This window comes from Netta rufina (assembly GCF_964035555.1).
Source record: "Netta rufina genome assembly, chromosome: 7".
NCBI classification, from domain to species: domain Eukaryota; kingdom Metazoa; phylum Chordata; class Aves; order Anseriformes; family Anatidae; genus Netta; species Netta rufina.
This window is the reverse complement of record NC_140130.1, coordinates 29,767,082-29,785,957: the sequence shown is the minus strand read 5'-3', so window position 1 is coordinate 29,785,957 and position 18,876 is coordinate 29,767,082. Positions and strand designations below refer to the sequence as shown.

The 18,876-nt window shown below is 34.1% G+C and overlaps 1 protein-coding gene across 1 annotated transcript in view; it reads right to left on the bottom strand.

The window, feature by feature from the left end:
- The window catches only part of ATRNL1 (attractin like 1), a gene marked incomplete at both ends in the record, with an annotated part of 490,387 nt that overhangs the window by 217,963 nt on the left and 253,548 nt on the right, over window positions 1-18,876 (bottom strand). The window contains one exon of the mRNA XM_084290483.1: window positions 1,043-1,121. Coding sequence (XP_084146609.1) covers window positions 1,043-1,121 — 79 coding nt within the window. The remainder of the gene's footprint in view (window positions 1-1,042; window positions 1,122-18,876) is intronic.

The following is an 18,876-nucleotide window of genomic DNA, read 5'->3' as shown; positions in this document are numbered from 1 at the left end:
GAAAATTGTAAGTGCTAGTTACCTGGCTCTTTTGCTATAGCAATATATACTAAAGCATATATAAATTCACTGTAGATCTACAGTAAAAAAAAAAATAAAAATAATAATAATAAAAAAAAAGTATTTAAACATTCATAGTGCCAGTATACTAAGAAAAACTTACTTATTAGAGAAAGACTCAGCTTTTATTTATTTATTTATTTGGATTATACTACCACTAAGCAAGTATTTTTTCCAAAAATTATCAAGAATAGAAGCTTCAAAGGAAAATATCTGTCTAAAAATACCTATTGTATTTATGAGAATAAAATGAATTATAACAAGTATATGTCAGCTGAATCTTGCCATATACATGTAGCAATATACATAACCTAAATTTAACCTCATCTAAGTCTAATCATTTGTTAAACAGATAAGAACAAATATTTGGTCCAAATTTTCCAACACAGCTATAACTATACACACTATAATAATATAATAATAATATGGTTTATGTGTGAATATTTATTGAAGAGGTTTAATTGTGCTATGGTTTTAATGACAAAACTACTGATGTCAATAGAACTAGAATTTTGTTTTGAAATTAAAAAAAAAAAAAAAAAAGATGAAAATGACAAAAAAATATAAGTATAAACTCTTTGCAAAGAGAACTTTCTCCTACTATACATTTCAATAACTTTTTATAATGACACAGCAAAGTAACAGCACCAAATAACGTCCCGGGAAAGTTTGAGATACTGCACTCCAATCCTGTGTTCAATCAACTTACCAACGTAGCATTTTGAGACTGAGAGTATATTCATTCCAGTATAAATAAAATAAAATAGCTTTCTACAATCTAGTTCAGCAATTTCTGTAATTTAAAGCAACGTTTTTTTCTTCTTCAACATAAAAAGTCCAGGGGTGAGGGTGGGGAAGTCAGTAGAATGTTGAGGGATATTTAAATTGTGTATATAGGGGAGAGTGGTAGTGGGATTCTTCATCAAAGCTCTCAATTCATCCTGAAAGTTATGCCACCACAATAATCTTAAATTATTAATACCTCTCTCCGTCGCGAAGCCCAACAGGTTTGTTTGATTTTCCAAACGACAGCAGCTACCAGCAGTAAGGATAAGAAACAACTGCAATTACAAAAAAATATATATTAAAAAAAATAGTTGTAACACAATTGTCTGTGAAAGAGCTTAAATTCTTAGGATATCAAAGGTAATGAAAACACATTTAAGCATGGAAAAAAAAATACAAAAATAGAGGAAAACTGAACTATACCAGGATGACAAAAAAACTGTCAACCATCCAGGTTCAAAGTTAAAAGAGGATGCACCCCTATGATACTGTAATTAACTTCATGAAGTACTATTGTCTCCATTAGTGTGGGATAAGCTCCATTATAACATTCAACAGTCCACGTACCCATAACAGTCTCAACAGTCTCACGCTGCAAGTTCCAAGATCACCAGATGGAAAAAGGGTGAAATATAGCAAAAATTGATAAAAAGTTCTTTCTTGGTATGTAAGTTCTTATCCGTACAGGAATACCAATATTTCCCTACTTCATGTTGTAAACAGAATTGAAATTATGACCTTAAAATATATCTCCAGGAGGAACAGGTCACGTCATTCAATATTTCTCCATGATATTAAGACTGTTAGAAAACAGTTTATGGTAACTGTAGTATAATGTCTCCATTAAGATAATGGAATAAAGCACGCAATCATTCCTTGGTCTGCAAGCAACCAAGAATCAGCTGTACTGCTATGTATTTCACAATAAAGAATACCATTGCTCCAAGTATGTTCAAAACTCAGTTTCCATAACACAAGCTCACCTTGGCCACAAGACAGCACAGGAAGTTCCGCACCAACATGCGAAAGAACTTCTTCATGGTGAGGGTGATGGAGCACTGGAACTAGCTGCCCAGGGAGGTTGTGGAGTCTCCTTCTCTGGAGATATTCAAGGCCCATCTGGATGCCTACCTGGGCAGCCTGCTCTAAGGAACCTGCTTTGGCAAGGGGTTTGGACCTGATGATCTTTCAAGGTCCCTTCCAACCCCTTCCAATTCTGTGACTCTGTGATGGTTATGCAAATCAATAATGATGGTAATGCAAATCAATACAGATTTCTATCCACATATTCTTCACTTACAACTCTTTTCACTACCTTCTAAATTATTAGCTTCTAAATTATTTTTATCAATTTATTTGAACACCCTTGAGAAAGGATGTCAGAGTAAGGCTAGGTTTGAAAGAGGAAAGTACCATACATATTAAGTGATTTGGACGAAAAACGATCAATTATATAATTAAAATTAACAGGTTGTTTTTTTGTGTGTGTGTTTTTGTTTTTATGTAAGAGACTTAATTCTGTCTGTTTAGTTCCAAGAAGGCTGATAATTCTGAACCTGAAAGGAAAAAAATGGTTAAAGGATCTATTTCTAAATGTAAAGTTTGACTTTCCTCTTAAAACCCAAAGTCAACCACCAGCATTTCCTTTAGCAGTTTTTAATGCACTTTGGGACCTAGGGATTTTTATGGAAAAGGAAGATATATTCTGCCTCTCTCCTAGTAGGACTATCTTAAATATGGTGTTGTGCTTTTATTGGTTCTTGGCACAGATTTTCTGAAAAACAAAGGTAGTTGGAATTTTGATTGGTTTTGATCAATAGATCAGAACAGTTCAGCCTATCTAAAAATCATCCTTTGAACAGGAAATTGTGGAAGAGTTAGCGATCTATAATAAAAAGACTTGAGAGGGCAAGTGCTGGTTCAAGAACCTTAGGGAATTCTGAAGAGAAATTTCAACCTTACACTTTAATGAAACTCAGTGTAAATCATCTTTCTACATGGGTCTTCACTGACAGGAACTAATGCAGTAAGAACATTTTAATTGATGCACCATCTTACTAACACAGTATTTCTTACTAAAAGAGTTTCTCTTAAGAGATTTTATGACAAAATATCTGAGAAGCACACACTATTTTATGACAGAAAGTAATCATCAGAGAATATTCACCATTTTGTTTAATGTATTACTTCAGTTTGTGCACTCTGATTTCACTTTTTTTCACTTTTTAAAATTTATCTTTGGCTGTTTGCCTTTCTCTAGTCTTCTTTGAAAGCAATCACAAGTTGACTATGAATTTTTATTTGGTGTCCAGGGAAAAGTAGAACAAAGAAACCCTGCTGTCCTGCAGAGTAAACCACCTTTGCAGCAACTCCTTTTCAGTTTTTTTCTGGACAAATAACAGCTTAAAAATGATCTTTCCCAGGAAAGTTTTCCCTTCCATATACCATACAATTTATCTATTAGCTGCCACAGATGCAGATTCCTGCTGTAATCTGTATATCCATGGTGCTGGGTCACACATCTAACTTTCCTATCATCAGTCAAAACATCTTTTATGTTATCTGCAAAATCAGAAACAAGTGTTTTAAAAACACACATAAAATAATAATAAATAATTTGGAAATTACAGGGTTGATAATGTCCAATGTTTTCACTTGTGTGCAATCTTTTCCTGGCAAGTAAACGTGAAGTATTTGACTTTTTCCTCTGTTTTCTACACAAATAATCATTTATTTTTTTTCTCACTACAAGTCAGAAGAAATAATCAAAATTAATGTTAATGAAGAGAAGACATATGGAAAATAAGTTTTGTCAAACTAAGCTATATTTAGGCAGTGGGGAGGTAACAGTCTTGTTTTATAAAAAATAATGGCAACAGAAATAGAATAGCAATAAAAATTAAAGCTGACTACAAAGGATCTCACAATATTGAATGACTTGGCAGTTAAATAAGAGAATGAAATTCAGTGCCAATGAACTGAAGGCAATCTGCACAATAAATAAATTAAAAAAATAATAATAATAATAAATAATAAAACCCCTTCCATATACACATACACAATGATAGGTCTAATTTAGCCACTCAAGAAAATAGTCTTTAAGTCATTGCAGATAGTTCTTTGAATATGTCAGTTGAATGTTTTGTAGCAGTTGAAACAGCAAACAGGATGTTAGAAGAGATTAGAAAAGCAATAAAGAACAAGGCAGAAAACACTGGGATGTCAGTGCATAAATCCAATGCATGAATTGCTGCTGGGATGCTGAAACTTAAAAGGTTAAAATGATCAGGTGAACAGTAATGAGCAGCACTTAGGAGATGAATTTATCACTATTTTGGTGCTGCCAAAACAGATACTGTGAGACTTGTTATTGAAATTCTGATTACAGAACTTCTTTTGTCCATGCTTTTTGAAGGAGGTTGACAACATGGAAAGACTAGAGACAGTAATCAATCAATCAATAAATTAAAATATTAAGAAAATATTTTACTGACAGTGCTTTAATAAGCTCAATCATTTCAATTTTTAAAAAGATCAAGAGGTGACTAGTTTACGGCATGTATGAGTTTCCACAGGGAGAAAATACTAAGGCTCCCATTCATCTAGCATGGAAATACATAGTAAGTACATAATTCCACAGCCTGGAAGCAGAACAAGTTGAATTAAACTCAGGCATTATTATGATTTGTTTTCTGTATTATAATTGTACATAATGTCACATATACTGAAAAAGAATAAATAGACAGATGCCTTTGCAATGCAGATAGGTTATGAAATGTTGATCCACAGTACAGATGGAATGAATATGTATTTATGAATATAAATCTACACAATAAGACAATTATTATGGTAAGACATGCAAAACTATAGCGGTCCAAGTGTTATCAGGATTTTGTAGTCTCTAGATCAAAGGAATGATCAGCAGGAAGGTAATGACATAGCTTCACAGAGTTGCCTGTTCAAACCACATGAAACGTTAAAAATGCAAGTTTGAAAATGAGCAGTCTATCACCATGGCTTACAGGGTGATTGGGAGTTATCATCTCAGTGTTAAGTAGGAGACAATAAACAATTAAAGAATGAACAAACTGAAGAGGAAACCCTGAAGATAAGTAGTTTATGTCTGACACAGAGGAAAGGGGCCATAGGATAACATAGGTCTAGCAGCACAGTCTAGGCTACACAGTATCTTCCTGGAGAGACTTATTAGAACACAGAAAAGGAAAATAACAAGGAATAATTACTGCCTGCACAACCATTTAAACAACATACATATTAAAAGTTAAATGTACAAAGTAAAAGACATCATACTTAGACATATTTAGCCCAGTCCAAAGGCCTAGCTGAGGACTGAGATGGCAGTGTTTTCTGGAACTGAGAAATACTTTTCTGTGTGATTAGGAGGTAGACCAAAAAAATAAGATTAATCACCAGTACAGACTGTAAAGGGTATTAGTGGATGTGTTGCTGCTTGGTATCTGCAAATTAGAATGAAACCTGTAGATCATTTTTAAACAAACTCAAATCACTGGAACAAATATAGGGGAAAATAATTTACTAACTTTTATAGTGATGTAAAAGGAACTATTTCATTAGTTAAATATAAATATTTCAAGAAACTATGTTATAAATGGAAAGTAAACAACAAAACAAAGTGTTCCATCCTTCACTATTTCTTTTCTCATCCTCTTTTTACATAATATATAAAAGAAAAATGAAAATGTCCAAAAATGTATTAAATAATCTGTGAAAAAAAAAATCTTATTTAAGCCATAATTTGCATAACAGCTGAGTGTATATTTCCATATTGGATAAAAGCAAATATTAAACACACACACACACACATTACCTTAAATCTAAAATACTGTTAAATCCATTAAAATTAAAAATTCTGTGGGATTCTATTTTGATCACCACAATGGTTTAGTGTGGATCTGGAGTGAACTTTTTACTGACTGTCACCACATGCTATGGAGCATTATATTTTGACTGTGGAACAGTCTTGGAGCTCAAGATGCTTCCAGGCTATACTGGAAAATATGTAATGCACAGTCTAGACACAAATGGACTTGACATCCACAAATCTAAACTCAAGCTAGTCCAATGTGAAAAAAAAAAAAAGACATATTTAGTGTCAATCTTGGTCCTCAGCACCAACTGTTTCACTCAACAGATAAGCTCCTATTTGCCCACACTGCTTATTAACAGATATATAAGCAGACAACAATTATTTTCTTTTAGGTGTATAGAAGTCTCACTTAGTGAGACTTATATGCCTATATATGTACACTTACACTTCTATGTGTAAGTCCTCCTAAGTATTCTTTTGAAAACAGGAGTTGGACTATCAAGACAGCTGTTGCTTAGTTACTTAGACCTTGCTGTGATGAGACAACAGTTAAATATCCTTACAGAACCCTCCTGCCCCTCCATCTCACTAGAGCAAAAAAATGTACATTTCACAGTCCAACATTAATTTTAGCAGTGTCCCCTGCGCTATATTTATGTTCCTCTTTCATACTATGATATTTTGAAATATGAACCAAAATTAATAGCATTCAGGAAAAAAAAAAAAAAGAAAAAAACTTGTTAATGTAATACAAGGAAAATGCATCACCAAAGTCTGTGTTATTAAATTAATATTGTAGAATTTTCCTAAGAGATCACATATGCTGTTTTTATGAAATATTATTTACTGCCTTTTTATTGGCAAATAGAGCACATTTTAATTGATATGTTATAAAGCAAGTACAATTCTAAAATAAAAATAATTGAACAATTATTTTTCTAAAACCATGAATTTGAATAGCAATTATTGTCACAGCAGTTGATTTCTCTCATTGTACTTGACAAGAACATTGTGTTTATGATTATGATGTGCCAGGTTCAGCCATCCTTACTTGTGTTAACTAATATACATGAAAAGCAGCTCCAAAGATTTCAACAGGATTATCTGAAGCACAAAGTAGTGTAAACATAGTATTAGGGGTCTGATATGTATGAAAGCAGTATAAACTTTTTGATGTTTTTAATGACTAATTATATTCCTCTGAATTCACAGAGTTTTTATAAGCACTATTAGAAGTAGTATTTCAACAAGTAACAATTCTAAATGATTCTGGGAATGAAGTGTTATAGTTCCAAATTAAAATGTGCATACTGGGAGGGAAAGTCACCTTGGCTGGTGATGGAGAAAGATATTCAGCTTCCTGTCAACAGTAGGGCACAGTGTATGGGCTCATGAAAAGAAATCTTGACCCTTCGGAGCCAAGACACATCAGGCAGTAGACCTTCTTTCCTGGTCTAAGAAATATCAGGCTTCCACAGGCAATGAAATATGCTGACCATATTACCATTAGCCACCATTACCATTTGAGTAGATTTAGGAGATTTCTCCTCTTATTTTTGCTAGTTGTAAGAGGTACTCTTGAGAAGTAACTAATACCAGCAGTACCATGCAAATGCCATTTTCTGCAATTGCTCGGCCAATAGCTGAGCAATCATTCCCTCTTCACCTACATTCATTTAATTTTTGTACAAACTTAAATGTAACAGGATTTTTTCCTGTTATAGCCTAGATCTATGCCCCATTCTGATTTGAATTTTCCTCCCCTGTTGTTTTAATAAGGCAATAGCTCCTAAGCACCAACTTTTCTTCTGCAGTTTCTCCATGAAATAGAAGAAACCAAGGGAAATTTAATTCAACCGTGACCCTTCCAATCATAGAGCCATACAAAGGGTACAAGCCTTCAGTTCTTGCTTCCTGAACTGGGAAATGAAAGTGTCTGAATATGACGCAAATGATCTAAGATAGTATTTAAAACTTCAAAAATAACCAAAAATCATTTAAATGCAAATTTGTTTTTATTTATTTGTCTCTCAGGTGGAATTCGCACAAGTTAAGCAACACCTTTCAAGCTCACTTGAAACTAATTACATGGTTAATTCTTATCCAGATGACAGAGCTTAAAATGCTATTTTTGGATGCAACCCTGAAAACCTATATATTTCCATAAGTAAATCTTACCTGAAGCATCTCATGAAAGTCACATTAAGTTGCCCCTAAAATTCTCTTCTTACGTGTCCACAACTACCAACCTTATAAAAACAGAATAACAGTTAAAAGGAAACACATATTGCCTTGTCTAATCTGGTCCTCCCAGGCAGAGCCATATGTCTGGTAAGGATGCATGATAAAGGAGACACACATTGTATTTGTTTTACTGTGTCATGGTTGATTACCAGGAATAGCATCTGCACAGTGATGCAGTTCATAAAATTACTGACCAAAGTTTTAAATGAAGGTTTACAAACAATACAAGGGCAAAATGCAAATATCATAGTTTATGGTTTAAAGAAGACCTGCACATACGGAGAGTCAGATGAAATCACTGTTCTCTACTATATGCTAAACTTCTTAAATATGGTGATTGAAAATCTGTGTACCCTTTCTGCAGCTCACACAGCAAAGTAACTGCCACGAGCAGCTCTGCAGGTATAGAACATGCTAATATGTAGCTATTTTAATGTGAGAAAAGGATGACAGATTATACAATAGGGATACGAATGTAGAGAAACTCAGTTGTTTACTGGTAGAAGCTTTTCTCTTTATTTGAGTATTCAACATGTATTTAAAAAAAAAAAATAAAATATAAAAGTAAACCTAAAAGAATGCTTTAAAGATTTTGTATTCCTGCATTTCAGTAGAGTGTTCATTGTTGTTAGCCTACCACCTATCCAGTATCATCAGTGCAGATTTCAACTGTACACCAAGAAAACATCAAACCTCTGTGAGGATTTCCACCTAGTATCAGAGCAGTCCTTTTAATTGAGGAAATCATCTCTAAAGAAGAAAGGTGCCTGGAAAACTCAGGAATATTGCAACTTGCCTTGAAGACTACTATAATCTCAGACACAACCTAGTTTTAAAGATATCGTGTAACCACATCACTACTTTGTCCTATACAGGAAGTATGTTCAGACATGAGAAATTAAAAAAAAATAAATGAGTAAATAAAATAATGGCAGATAGTGCTTTAATCTCCAAACCTGATGTGCGATTTTGGAATCAACAGTACTCAGGTGAGTGTAGAATTTTAAATCCTTTAGCATTATCTCATCCAAGCATCATTTTTTTTGGCCTATGTCCTCTGTAGCAGCTGTATTTTAACAAGGAATCAAAGTAAATCCCCTTCAAGAAATCAACTCCTTTTACTAGCAGTGTCTGCCCATCAGATGGGATTTCCCAACCCATTCTTGAGAGCAGTCATTAATCATATGGGTATATGTTCAAGCTTCTGATATCCCAAATCAAACAATTTATTCCAACCCCACAAAGGTAGCACTAGCTTTTAGGTGTTTCCTGAACTCTGACCTGAGTGTGACCATGAGATTATATTGATCTGCTGCAGCTGGATTCTGATATGGTTTGTGTCTCTTTTTTCTTTTTCTGGAAATTCTCAGTGACTAGCCAAACAACAACCAAGAAATAAGTGAAGACATGTATGATCCAAGCTTACTGTCACATAATTATGAACTTACTATTATTAGACAAGTTTAAATGATCCCAATGACATCTTTTTTTAAAATGCTCCAGAAGTTTGCACCACAGCCATCTAGACCACTTATGAGTATTGCAAGTCCACTCAAAAAAAATAAAATAAAATAAAATAATTAATTAATTAAACATATCTTGTGAAATATATGCAAATATATATTTTATATATATATAAAATAAAATTATGTAGGTATTACGGGAGAAGAATGGAGTTATAGAATGTGGTTGTTTTATGACTTAGATAAAAAGCAATATAAACAACAACAAAAAATAAAGAAATATCTATGAACTGTCTCTGCTCAAATACTTCAACCCAGATGAATCACCTATATCGAGTGGGGCAGCACAGTATAGGTATTCATGGACTAGTTCACCCAAACACTAACACACAGGACCACAATGCATGCCTGTGCATAAAACAAATTATGACCAAAGGATTAAATGCACAGGCTGAGACGCTCGAGCTACTTTGCATGTGGAGTGCAACTTGCTTTGGAAGTAATAAGAATTTTCTTCCAAAGTAAAAGATGCTCACTTCCTTTAGGTGGCCCATTGGCCATAGTAAACATTTTTGATGGGAGTAGCCTTTCTATTTTGAGACTGGCTTTGGAAGCACAGATCTGTAGCATTACAGAGGAGATAAAATAAATGTGATGGACAAATTAAAGCCGTATCCCTATGCCACAGGGATCTCAGACCAGTCCCCTTAGAAGCACTGGATCTTGTTGTGGCATAAAACATTTGGACTGCTCTATAGAAGTTAAAAGAAATACATGAAAGAAAGGGAAATGAGCCTTAGAAGCAACATACTGTCAAGAGCATACTGTGAAAAAGCTGTAGAGAAGTGCATTTAAACAGACTATTGAAAATGTAACCAAAATTATTTTGTTGAGAAGGAGGAAGAACAAAATTAAATAATACACTAAAACTTCAATATTGCTATTAATAAAGCCCTGCAATTTAAGTACAGAATGCATAACTGACACCAGGGAGCTTAAAATATCAATATCTACTGCTTTTTATAGAACTTATATTTTAGTTAAAGTAAGCAGCATCAATTAAATACCACTATAATAAATATTAGTTAATTAGTAAGAACAGCTACCACATCATTCTTTCAATTGCTTATTAATTCATATTGAATGCAGAAAAGCAGCTTAATTCCTCATCTTCCAGACATAAACTCCTATAATGGTTTGAAGCCATTCCCTGACAACTGCCCCAACAAAGAACAGGTTTATTCGTTTTTGCTTTATTGGTCTTTGCTGTGCAATGAAATATCAAAATTTCATTTTGGAAGGAGGAAAGAAATGTGTCCATACAGGGAATATATTTATGAAAAATGAAGTGGTTTTTTTTTGTTTGTTTGTTTGTTTGTTTACTTTTTTTCCCTCCAATAGTGTATATATGCCTAAATGTTATAAAGAATATAGGTTTTTAAAACCTACAAGCTGGAGTTGGACTCGATGACCCTTTTGGGTCTTTTCTAAATCAGGATATTCTATGGTTATTAAATAATTATTAAATAGTTAACATTATATAATGTATAAATGCACACATGTATATGTTGTACATTTTACTACATGCATGAATGATTTATACACACACACATGCACACAAAGCTGTCTTTTCATATTTAATATACCAGGACCCATACCAGAAGCTACTAATGTGAAGTATGAATGGATGCTCAATTATGCAAACAGCCTGTATATACAACTTTAAAAGGAAAATTGCTATAGTATACATCAGGATACTCTCTGGAAGACTGACATCCAAATTTCATTCTGCCAATACAATATCAAACAGAAATGAACCATTTAAAAGGAATCTGTAATATATTACACAATAAAGCTCTAGATGTGAACTTTAACTCTCAGCAGTTCTTCCTTTCACCTCTTTGAAGGAGCAAATAAAGAAGATTTACAATCAAAGAGGTTTAATCTAACATAAACTGAAATTAATCTCCATAGAATAAATAGAACATCACACCCATAAAGTGTGATTATGTTTCTTTTACTCATGGAAAAGACTTTCATATTTCAAATAATCTTATGGTTTTGCCCTTCATGGGTGAAATACTCTATATTTCTCCCAACAAGTGTTGTTGTACATGTATATATATACATATATATATAAAGGGAAAAAAAAAAAGCATTATTTCCATGAAATTTCCAGACACATTATGACATATAGAATTTAATATTTTCTGCAGAAACATTCAAAAAGAATTAGAAATTAAATATATTGTTTCTGCTTGAAAATAGATGCGCTTTCACTTCAGCTTTTGCAATGATTTTGCTGATTTATAAAAATTATTTAAAATTTTATGTTAATCAAGAAAAGTCTCCTTCATTAAAATTATGGCATATTAGTGAATTTGGGGAAAAACAACTGCCAACAAAATCTGTATTTCAGCAGCCTGCCAAATCAAAAGATTCACATTATTTCAACAGCTTTTTTTTTTTTTTTTTTTTAATAATGATTTCCCCTCATTCTTTTTGCTCTCTGTGCTGTTTTTTCAGTTTGGCTTTTATACTTTGATAATAAATTGCACAAATATAAAATACAATTAGAGAGCCACCAAGGCATATCTATTTGATGACAGCACTGTTTAGGGTACTAGACTCAAATATGATCAAAAAGTTTATTATTTTGTTAAAGGACTTTTCCCTTCATTATTTTCAATACCTTTTCCAAAGAGGAAAGGTATATATTCGAAGCTGTAAGTGTTAAGAAGTCATAACTCTCCCTATAAAAAGCCTCATTAAAAGTTCTCCTGAAGACAGAATAAGGATGCTTAGATTTCTAGATTCATCATTATTGTTCTGTAATTGTATTATATAAAAAAATACAAAAGTGTTGATGCCCCCTGCATGTGATATTTACAATTTTGACTGAAAAGATTCAAGACATATAAGAAAAGAAATATCATTGTGAAACTGTAGAGTGTTTTCCTAAAATATCATAAAAAATATTAAAAGCACACAGGAAGACAATTATTATACAGAACATAATTACGCCACATGTACAGACTAAATTTCGATGTTAGCATATAAATAGATTATTTAACTACTTCTTAATGTAAATCTAATGTTCTTCTAATGGTTTAGGGAAGCTTTTGGAGTCCACACCAGAATTTCCATAATATTGCATCTTACTGACAAAATGTAACACATCCCCGTAAATAAATAAATAAGCCATTTAGATACAAACCAAAATTTTCCATACCAAATGTTTTTTTGGTACAGGGAAATTTTACTGTAGTATTTTTTTCATTACTACATTTCAAAGCTGATTGCATAAATTCCTTTCAAATTCAGAAGTCTCCTTTCAAAAATAATTATATTTAAAATTTTAATATTTAATGGTTATTAAATACACACTATGACATTCAGTCTAGCACTCTCAATACAAGGACCCTCAGTATTTCTTTACTGCCATAAGCAGATAGCTCATTTCTTTGATGTCACTTATTTCACAACATGCCATACCAACTGCATCTGCTAAGACAGACCAGTAGAGTACTTGAGAAAGCACCTTATAATTTGCTGTAGTGGACAATAACATTATTGCCTAAACTCCACTATTTTACTTCCCTTTTTCTTTAATTATTTTTCTTCATCGGCTTTCACAGAATCACAGAATTTCTAGGTTGGAAGAGACCTCAAGATCATCGAGTCCAACCTCTGACCTAACACTAACAGTCCTCCACTAAACCATATCGCTAAGTTCAACATCTAAACATCTTTTACCCCACTTCTTTATCTACATCTGGAAACAGACTACTGAAGTTGACTTTGCAACTGATTACATGTACCCTATCATAAAAAAGACAGAATTGCTTCTCTTTTGAATTAAAATGACAAAAGCAAAATTTCAAGTCCATTTATCAGAGATGAAAACCTGTTCTAATTCCTTGGTTAAAGTGCAGTGGATGGAGTTTCATAAAAGTGACTAGGATTAAGCACTCTAAATACAAATAGCTGTGAGTTCCAACATTGCTTTAGTCTGAGAAAACAACTGACTAACCAGATTTGACAAAATACAATATAAAATGTAGGATTTTTTTTTTTTTAATAAATAAAATAAAATAAAATAAAATAAAATCACTGAAAGGAAAACTTTACAGAACTGCTTCAGAGTAAGAGAGCCTGCATAGAACTGAATCTTCAAAAAATAAAATAATTAAAAAAACATTGATACTTTCTGCAGAAATTTTGGGAAATATCTTACAGATGTCACCTTCAGAGACCTCTGGTGTGAACACAACTACATAATGGCTGCTTCAATTCTGATGAGATTTTGCAAAAGAAATGACAAAATGCTCCTTGGAGTACATTTTTTTTTGTTTTGTTTTGTTTTTTAGCAAAAAAATAAATCTTTCAAATCCTGTTACTGTCACTCAAAGATTATTTGCATGCTGATATGGTTTTGCAACTACATTCAAGCATCACATTGCTGGGGAAAAAATGAATATATCTTATGGGATATGGATCTTTATATATGAAGCATCCCATCTAATAATTTTGTACATCTATGTATAACTGCTCCATTGTACATAATGATTCTTTTATACCCTTCATCAAACTTAATTCAGCTGTGATCAGCACTTACTCTCTCATGCAGCCACAGGAAAAAATACAACCCACAAGAGGTAGAATTTCATATCTATTCTTGATTATGCAACTTCCATCTGTGGCTAAGCAACAACAGAAATTATTTCTAGATATTATGAACCGGGCAACATTTAGGATTAAATACTTCACCAGGCACATTGAACAGCTCTCGCATACTGTATTTGACACATAGGTGAAGTCAGAAATGGAAAATTTTAAATGCAAGTATTTGAAGGAAGGAAAAGATCAAATCTGCTATACATCAAGCAAGTTCATAGACCACCTCCAGATTTCAAGCTGAGCAAATATTTTGTACTTTGAGGAACAGTTTGTTGAAATCAAAATATTTCAGGCTCTAGTGCACTCAAATGCACTTCCAAATGACTCAAAAGGATGAACAAAGAAAGAAGAAAAACAAGAATAAAATAATGGAAAACAGTTCTATTCTCCAGGGAATTAAGTGACTCATCTGTTGTTTAGAAGAGCCACCGGTCCAGTGGTACTGAGGAATCTCCTTTGCCTGCTGGCTAATAACAAGTGGCTGCCTTCTCAGGAAATATAAATATATCAAATAACTTTGTGATGGCAAAGCTTCCTGGTGATTTGTAGTACAGAAGACTTAAAGCTACATTTTACAGTTCAAAAACAAATATTTTCAACAATAACAAAAACTGAAATTACCCACTGCAGCATAGACGTGTTTGTCCCAGTGGGAGTCAAACAACTCTTTACTTCGAAGTCAGGTGAAAATTGTTTAATGCATGACTAAGTAAAAATCAATTTTATTCTAGCCCTAAATGTAAAATCCATTTTTGCTATGATAACTTGATTTGCATGTAACCAGAAGATATTTCAATTTTGATTTAAAAGATTTCTGCATTTCCTGGGAATCTAGCCATCGTAGACATGATCTGATCCATACAGACTGCACTTTGTCCATTTTATGGCAATCTCTGAAACAAAGCATGCTAAAATCCAGCATTAATTTATCATCCTTGCTTTTAACAAAACCAAACCGAAACACAAAACTGCACAGATTCACCAAAGGATGCTCGTAAAGAGAAGGTATTCACCTGTTGCAAATTTACACCAAGAATGCCCCATTCTTGCTCTCAGTATTCAAGCTCTCAGGAGATCTGACACAACTGGCTGTAGTGCAGCCATCCACTCTCATTGCATGAAACCTAAATGAAGGGACTGCTTTGAGTTCTTGGCACCCACAGTCATACAGATATGGGTGATAATCTGTTTCTTCAGTATCTCCTCTTGTAACTCATACTAGTCCTTGTCATAATCTAAATGCCCATTCCTTCCTCCTGCAATAAACACAGGCCATATTTTGAACATTGTTTTTTTTTTTTTTTCCTCACTTGTAGCACACAGAAAGGTTTGTGAAGAAGAGTGTACCCCATGATCCTAAGTGGCCATTCTTTCATAGAATGTCTTAATAGCAAGCAAGAAAAATTTGCTTCCATATTTCCTAATATCACTCCACTCATTACAAATGAATACAATGAAAGCATACCATTCCAGCCAGTGATAAAATCCACCAGCTGGCAGCTCCACCTGAAAAGCTGAACCACAGACAAAGGAAGGAATCATTCTGAGAGCATAGAGAAGATCTATGCTCAGAGAAAAGCCTGCTAAGTTAATGGCTGGCATTTTGTATTTGAAACACACCTTACAAAAATAGTATGACTGTAGCAGTTGCATTTCATTGCCTATCACAACAGAATCACAGAATTTCTAGGTTGGAAGAGACCTCAAGGTCATCGAGTCCAATCTCCAACCTAACGCTAACAGCCCTCCACTAAACCATATCCCTAAGCTCTACATCTAAACGTCTTTTGAAGACTTCCAGGGATGGTGACTCCACCACTTCCCTGGGCAGCCTGTTCCAATGTCTAACAACCCTTTCAGTGAAGAAGTTCTTCCTAACATCTAACCTAAAACTCCCCTGGCTCAACTTAAGCCCATTCCCCCTCGTCCTGTCACCAGGCACGTGGGAGAACAGGCCAACCCCCACCTCGCTACAGCCTCCCTTGAGGTACCTAAAAAGAGCGATAAGGTCACCCCTGAGCCTCCTCTTCTCCAGGCTGAACAAGCCCAGCTCCCTCAGCCGCTCCTCGTAGGACTTGTTCTCCAGGCCCCTCACCAGCTTCGTCGCCCTTCTCTGCACCCGCTCAAGCACCTCGATGTCCTTCTTGTAGCGAGGGGCCCAAAACTGAACACAGTACTCGAGGTGCGGCCTCACCAGAGCTGAGTACAGGGGGACGATCACCTCCCTCGCCCTGCTGGTAACGCTGTTCCTGATACAAGCCAGGATGCCGTTGGCCTTCTTGGCCACCTGAGCACACTGCTGGCTCATATTCAGCTGACTATCCACCATCACTCCCAGGTCCTTCTCTGCCTGGCAGCTCTCCAACCATTCCTCTCCCAGTCTGTAGCTTTGCTTGGGGTTATTGCGCCCCAGGTGCAGGACCCGGCACTTGGCCTTGTTGAACTTCATGCAGTTAACAATACGTATAGCTAAATTTTGTTATCTGTTTCAAATTCTTGCTCTCAGGATTATGTGAAAAAATTGCATTTCGCACTTCGAACTTCGAAGTTGTGCTTCAGATTCTTGATACAAAAAAAAAAAAAAAAAAGTTTCCAAGAAATGCATAAGTACTGTTATAAATTCTTAACCATACTTTTATTCAGAAGCAGCTTTAGAACTCAGGAGTGTGTTAGCTCTCAATTCAGGATTTACTGAGACAAATAAAATTAAATAAAATAAAATTAATAAATATTGATTATTGAAAATTTTATACACAATAAAATATGATCTAAAGAAAAAATATGTTTTCAGAAATTAAAGACACTCAATATACTACTGGAAAATGACTAAAATGTTCCTTAACTAAAACAATATTTTAATGTAAGATTTGCTGACACTGAAAACTCCTTAAATTATAGCTTATAAAGAAAAAAAGTCAGGCTTTAGCTTATTGCTTGTTTACTGGTGAGGGCAACATCAGAATGAACTGTCTGTAATAGTGAGGACTGAATTTCTTTAGTTTGAAGAACAAGAAAGATCATTCAAATTTGCTGCCTGTGAAATTTTTCTAATGAGATCTTTACTGCTTCAAAGCAGGTGGAAAAAAAAAGCTACACACTTCTCAACTGGTATGGCAGCTAGAAGTCTTCAAAGCATAAGCTAAAAAAAAAAAAAAAAAAAAAGTGACAAACACAAAACAGATGCCACAGTCTCAATAAGACTTGTAGGGAATCTGTTACTACCTTTAGATATCTGATTGCATTTCTGATTTCCAAGAAAAGGTCACTACACCACTTCACCAGTAGGTACAACAAAACAATCCAGTATAAAAAATAAGACATTAAATAGTATGCCCCCTCCCCCCCCACACCACCACCACACCACCAAATATCATGGCCCAGGGCACTACAGTTCCCATAATATATTCTGCTTATTTCTACAAGAGAACTTGAATTTCTATCATTTTCTTGTTCTAAGCTGTAAAATAGTAGATTGTACATTAGTTACAGATCTAACCATAGCTTTTTTGTTTTCTTATGTATAGTCTAAAACTAATTCCTTACATTTCCTTACAATAATACTTTTTAAATAGTTGATACATCTTGAAAATTCTAGAGATGCTTTTTATTCTCATGTTTCTGAATGAAGCGGTAAAATGCATACTTCATCTTTTACTCTGGAACACTCACACCATAAAGGAACAGTTTTAAGCTTTACATATGAATGATCGTTTAAAAGAACAGTGACTGTCAAACAAATCTGTTTCCTGGTTTGGCTGGGCAGCCAGGGTGGGAAGGGTTATAGCCTGTGCTCAGAAGGGTGGAAAATGGAGAAGGTCCTAGACACATTTTTCAAGGCTGGTTGAAACATATTTTGACAGTAAGCACATTAAACCTGTGTTTATACACAATTGTTTGCTCTTTCAATAATCCTGGTAAACATGATGTAAACTATTACCAATGTAATTTGCCAGTGTTTTAACACACTACATTTCTATCCAGCTCATATAGATGTGTTGTTTTTTTTTTGTTTGTTTGTTTGTTTGTTTTTTAAAAAAAAAGGAAGGAAGAAAAATGAAAAAAAAATCAAATAGTTTGGCTGAGTTGCAAACTGTTGCAAACTATTGAAGCAAAATTTTCAGATGAAACCTTGACTACTATAAACCACTTTGGAGAGGTCATATTAATAGTTTTCTTGGGTATAACTAACTGTTCACTAGAGTGGGAAAAAAATAGTTATTGCTACATTTTCCTATTAGAAATATTCTGCAGCTTGTTGAGACTAGTGATCCTGTGGAAATAACATCCAATTTAAAATCTACTGAAAGTTGTAATGGAAATTTTTAACTAGAAATTTTTCCTTCTAAATTTTTCAGGGTCTGGTTCTTTGTAAAGAACGCAGGAAGTATTTTCTGTAGATCTACTACAATTGCAAATACACACTGCATTTAATAGTTCAATGACAAACAGCCTGACAGTTTCTTCTTTGGATCATTTACACTGACTGACCATTTTGTACCTCAGATGTTGGTAAGGATGTTACGCGTGCAGTAGTTACTACCTGGGAGTGCTGCTGTGACATTATGTGTGATTCCATGATAATTCCATGGTAAGAATACAAATGGCGATCTAACACCTATAGCTCTGTGCTCAACACACACACAAATAAACAAAACACCAACAAAAAAACACAGTACAAGCTTTTGTATTGGAGACAGCCAGTTAGCCAAGCTGTGGGCTCAGACTAATTTTCTAAGCAGAGTTAATTGACTGGGACTGCAGTGTAATTAACTTATTTTATGCCGGTATGCCTTT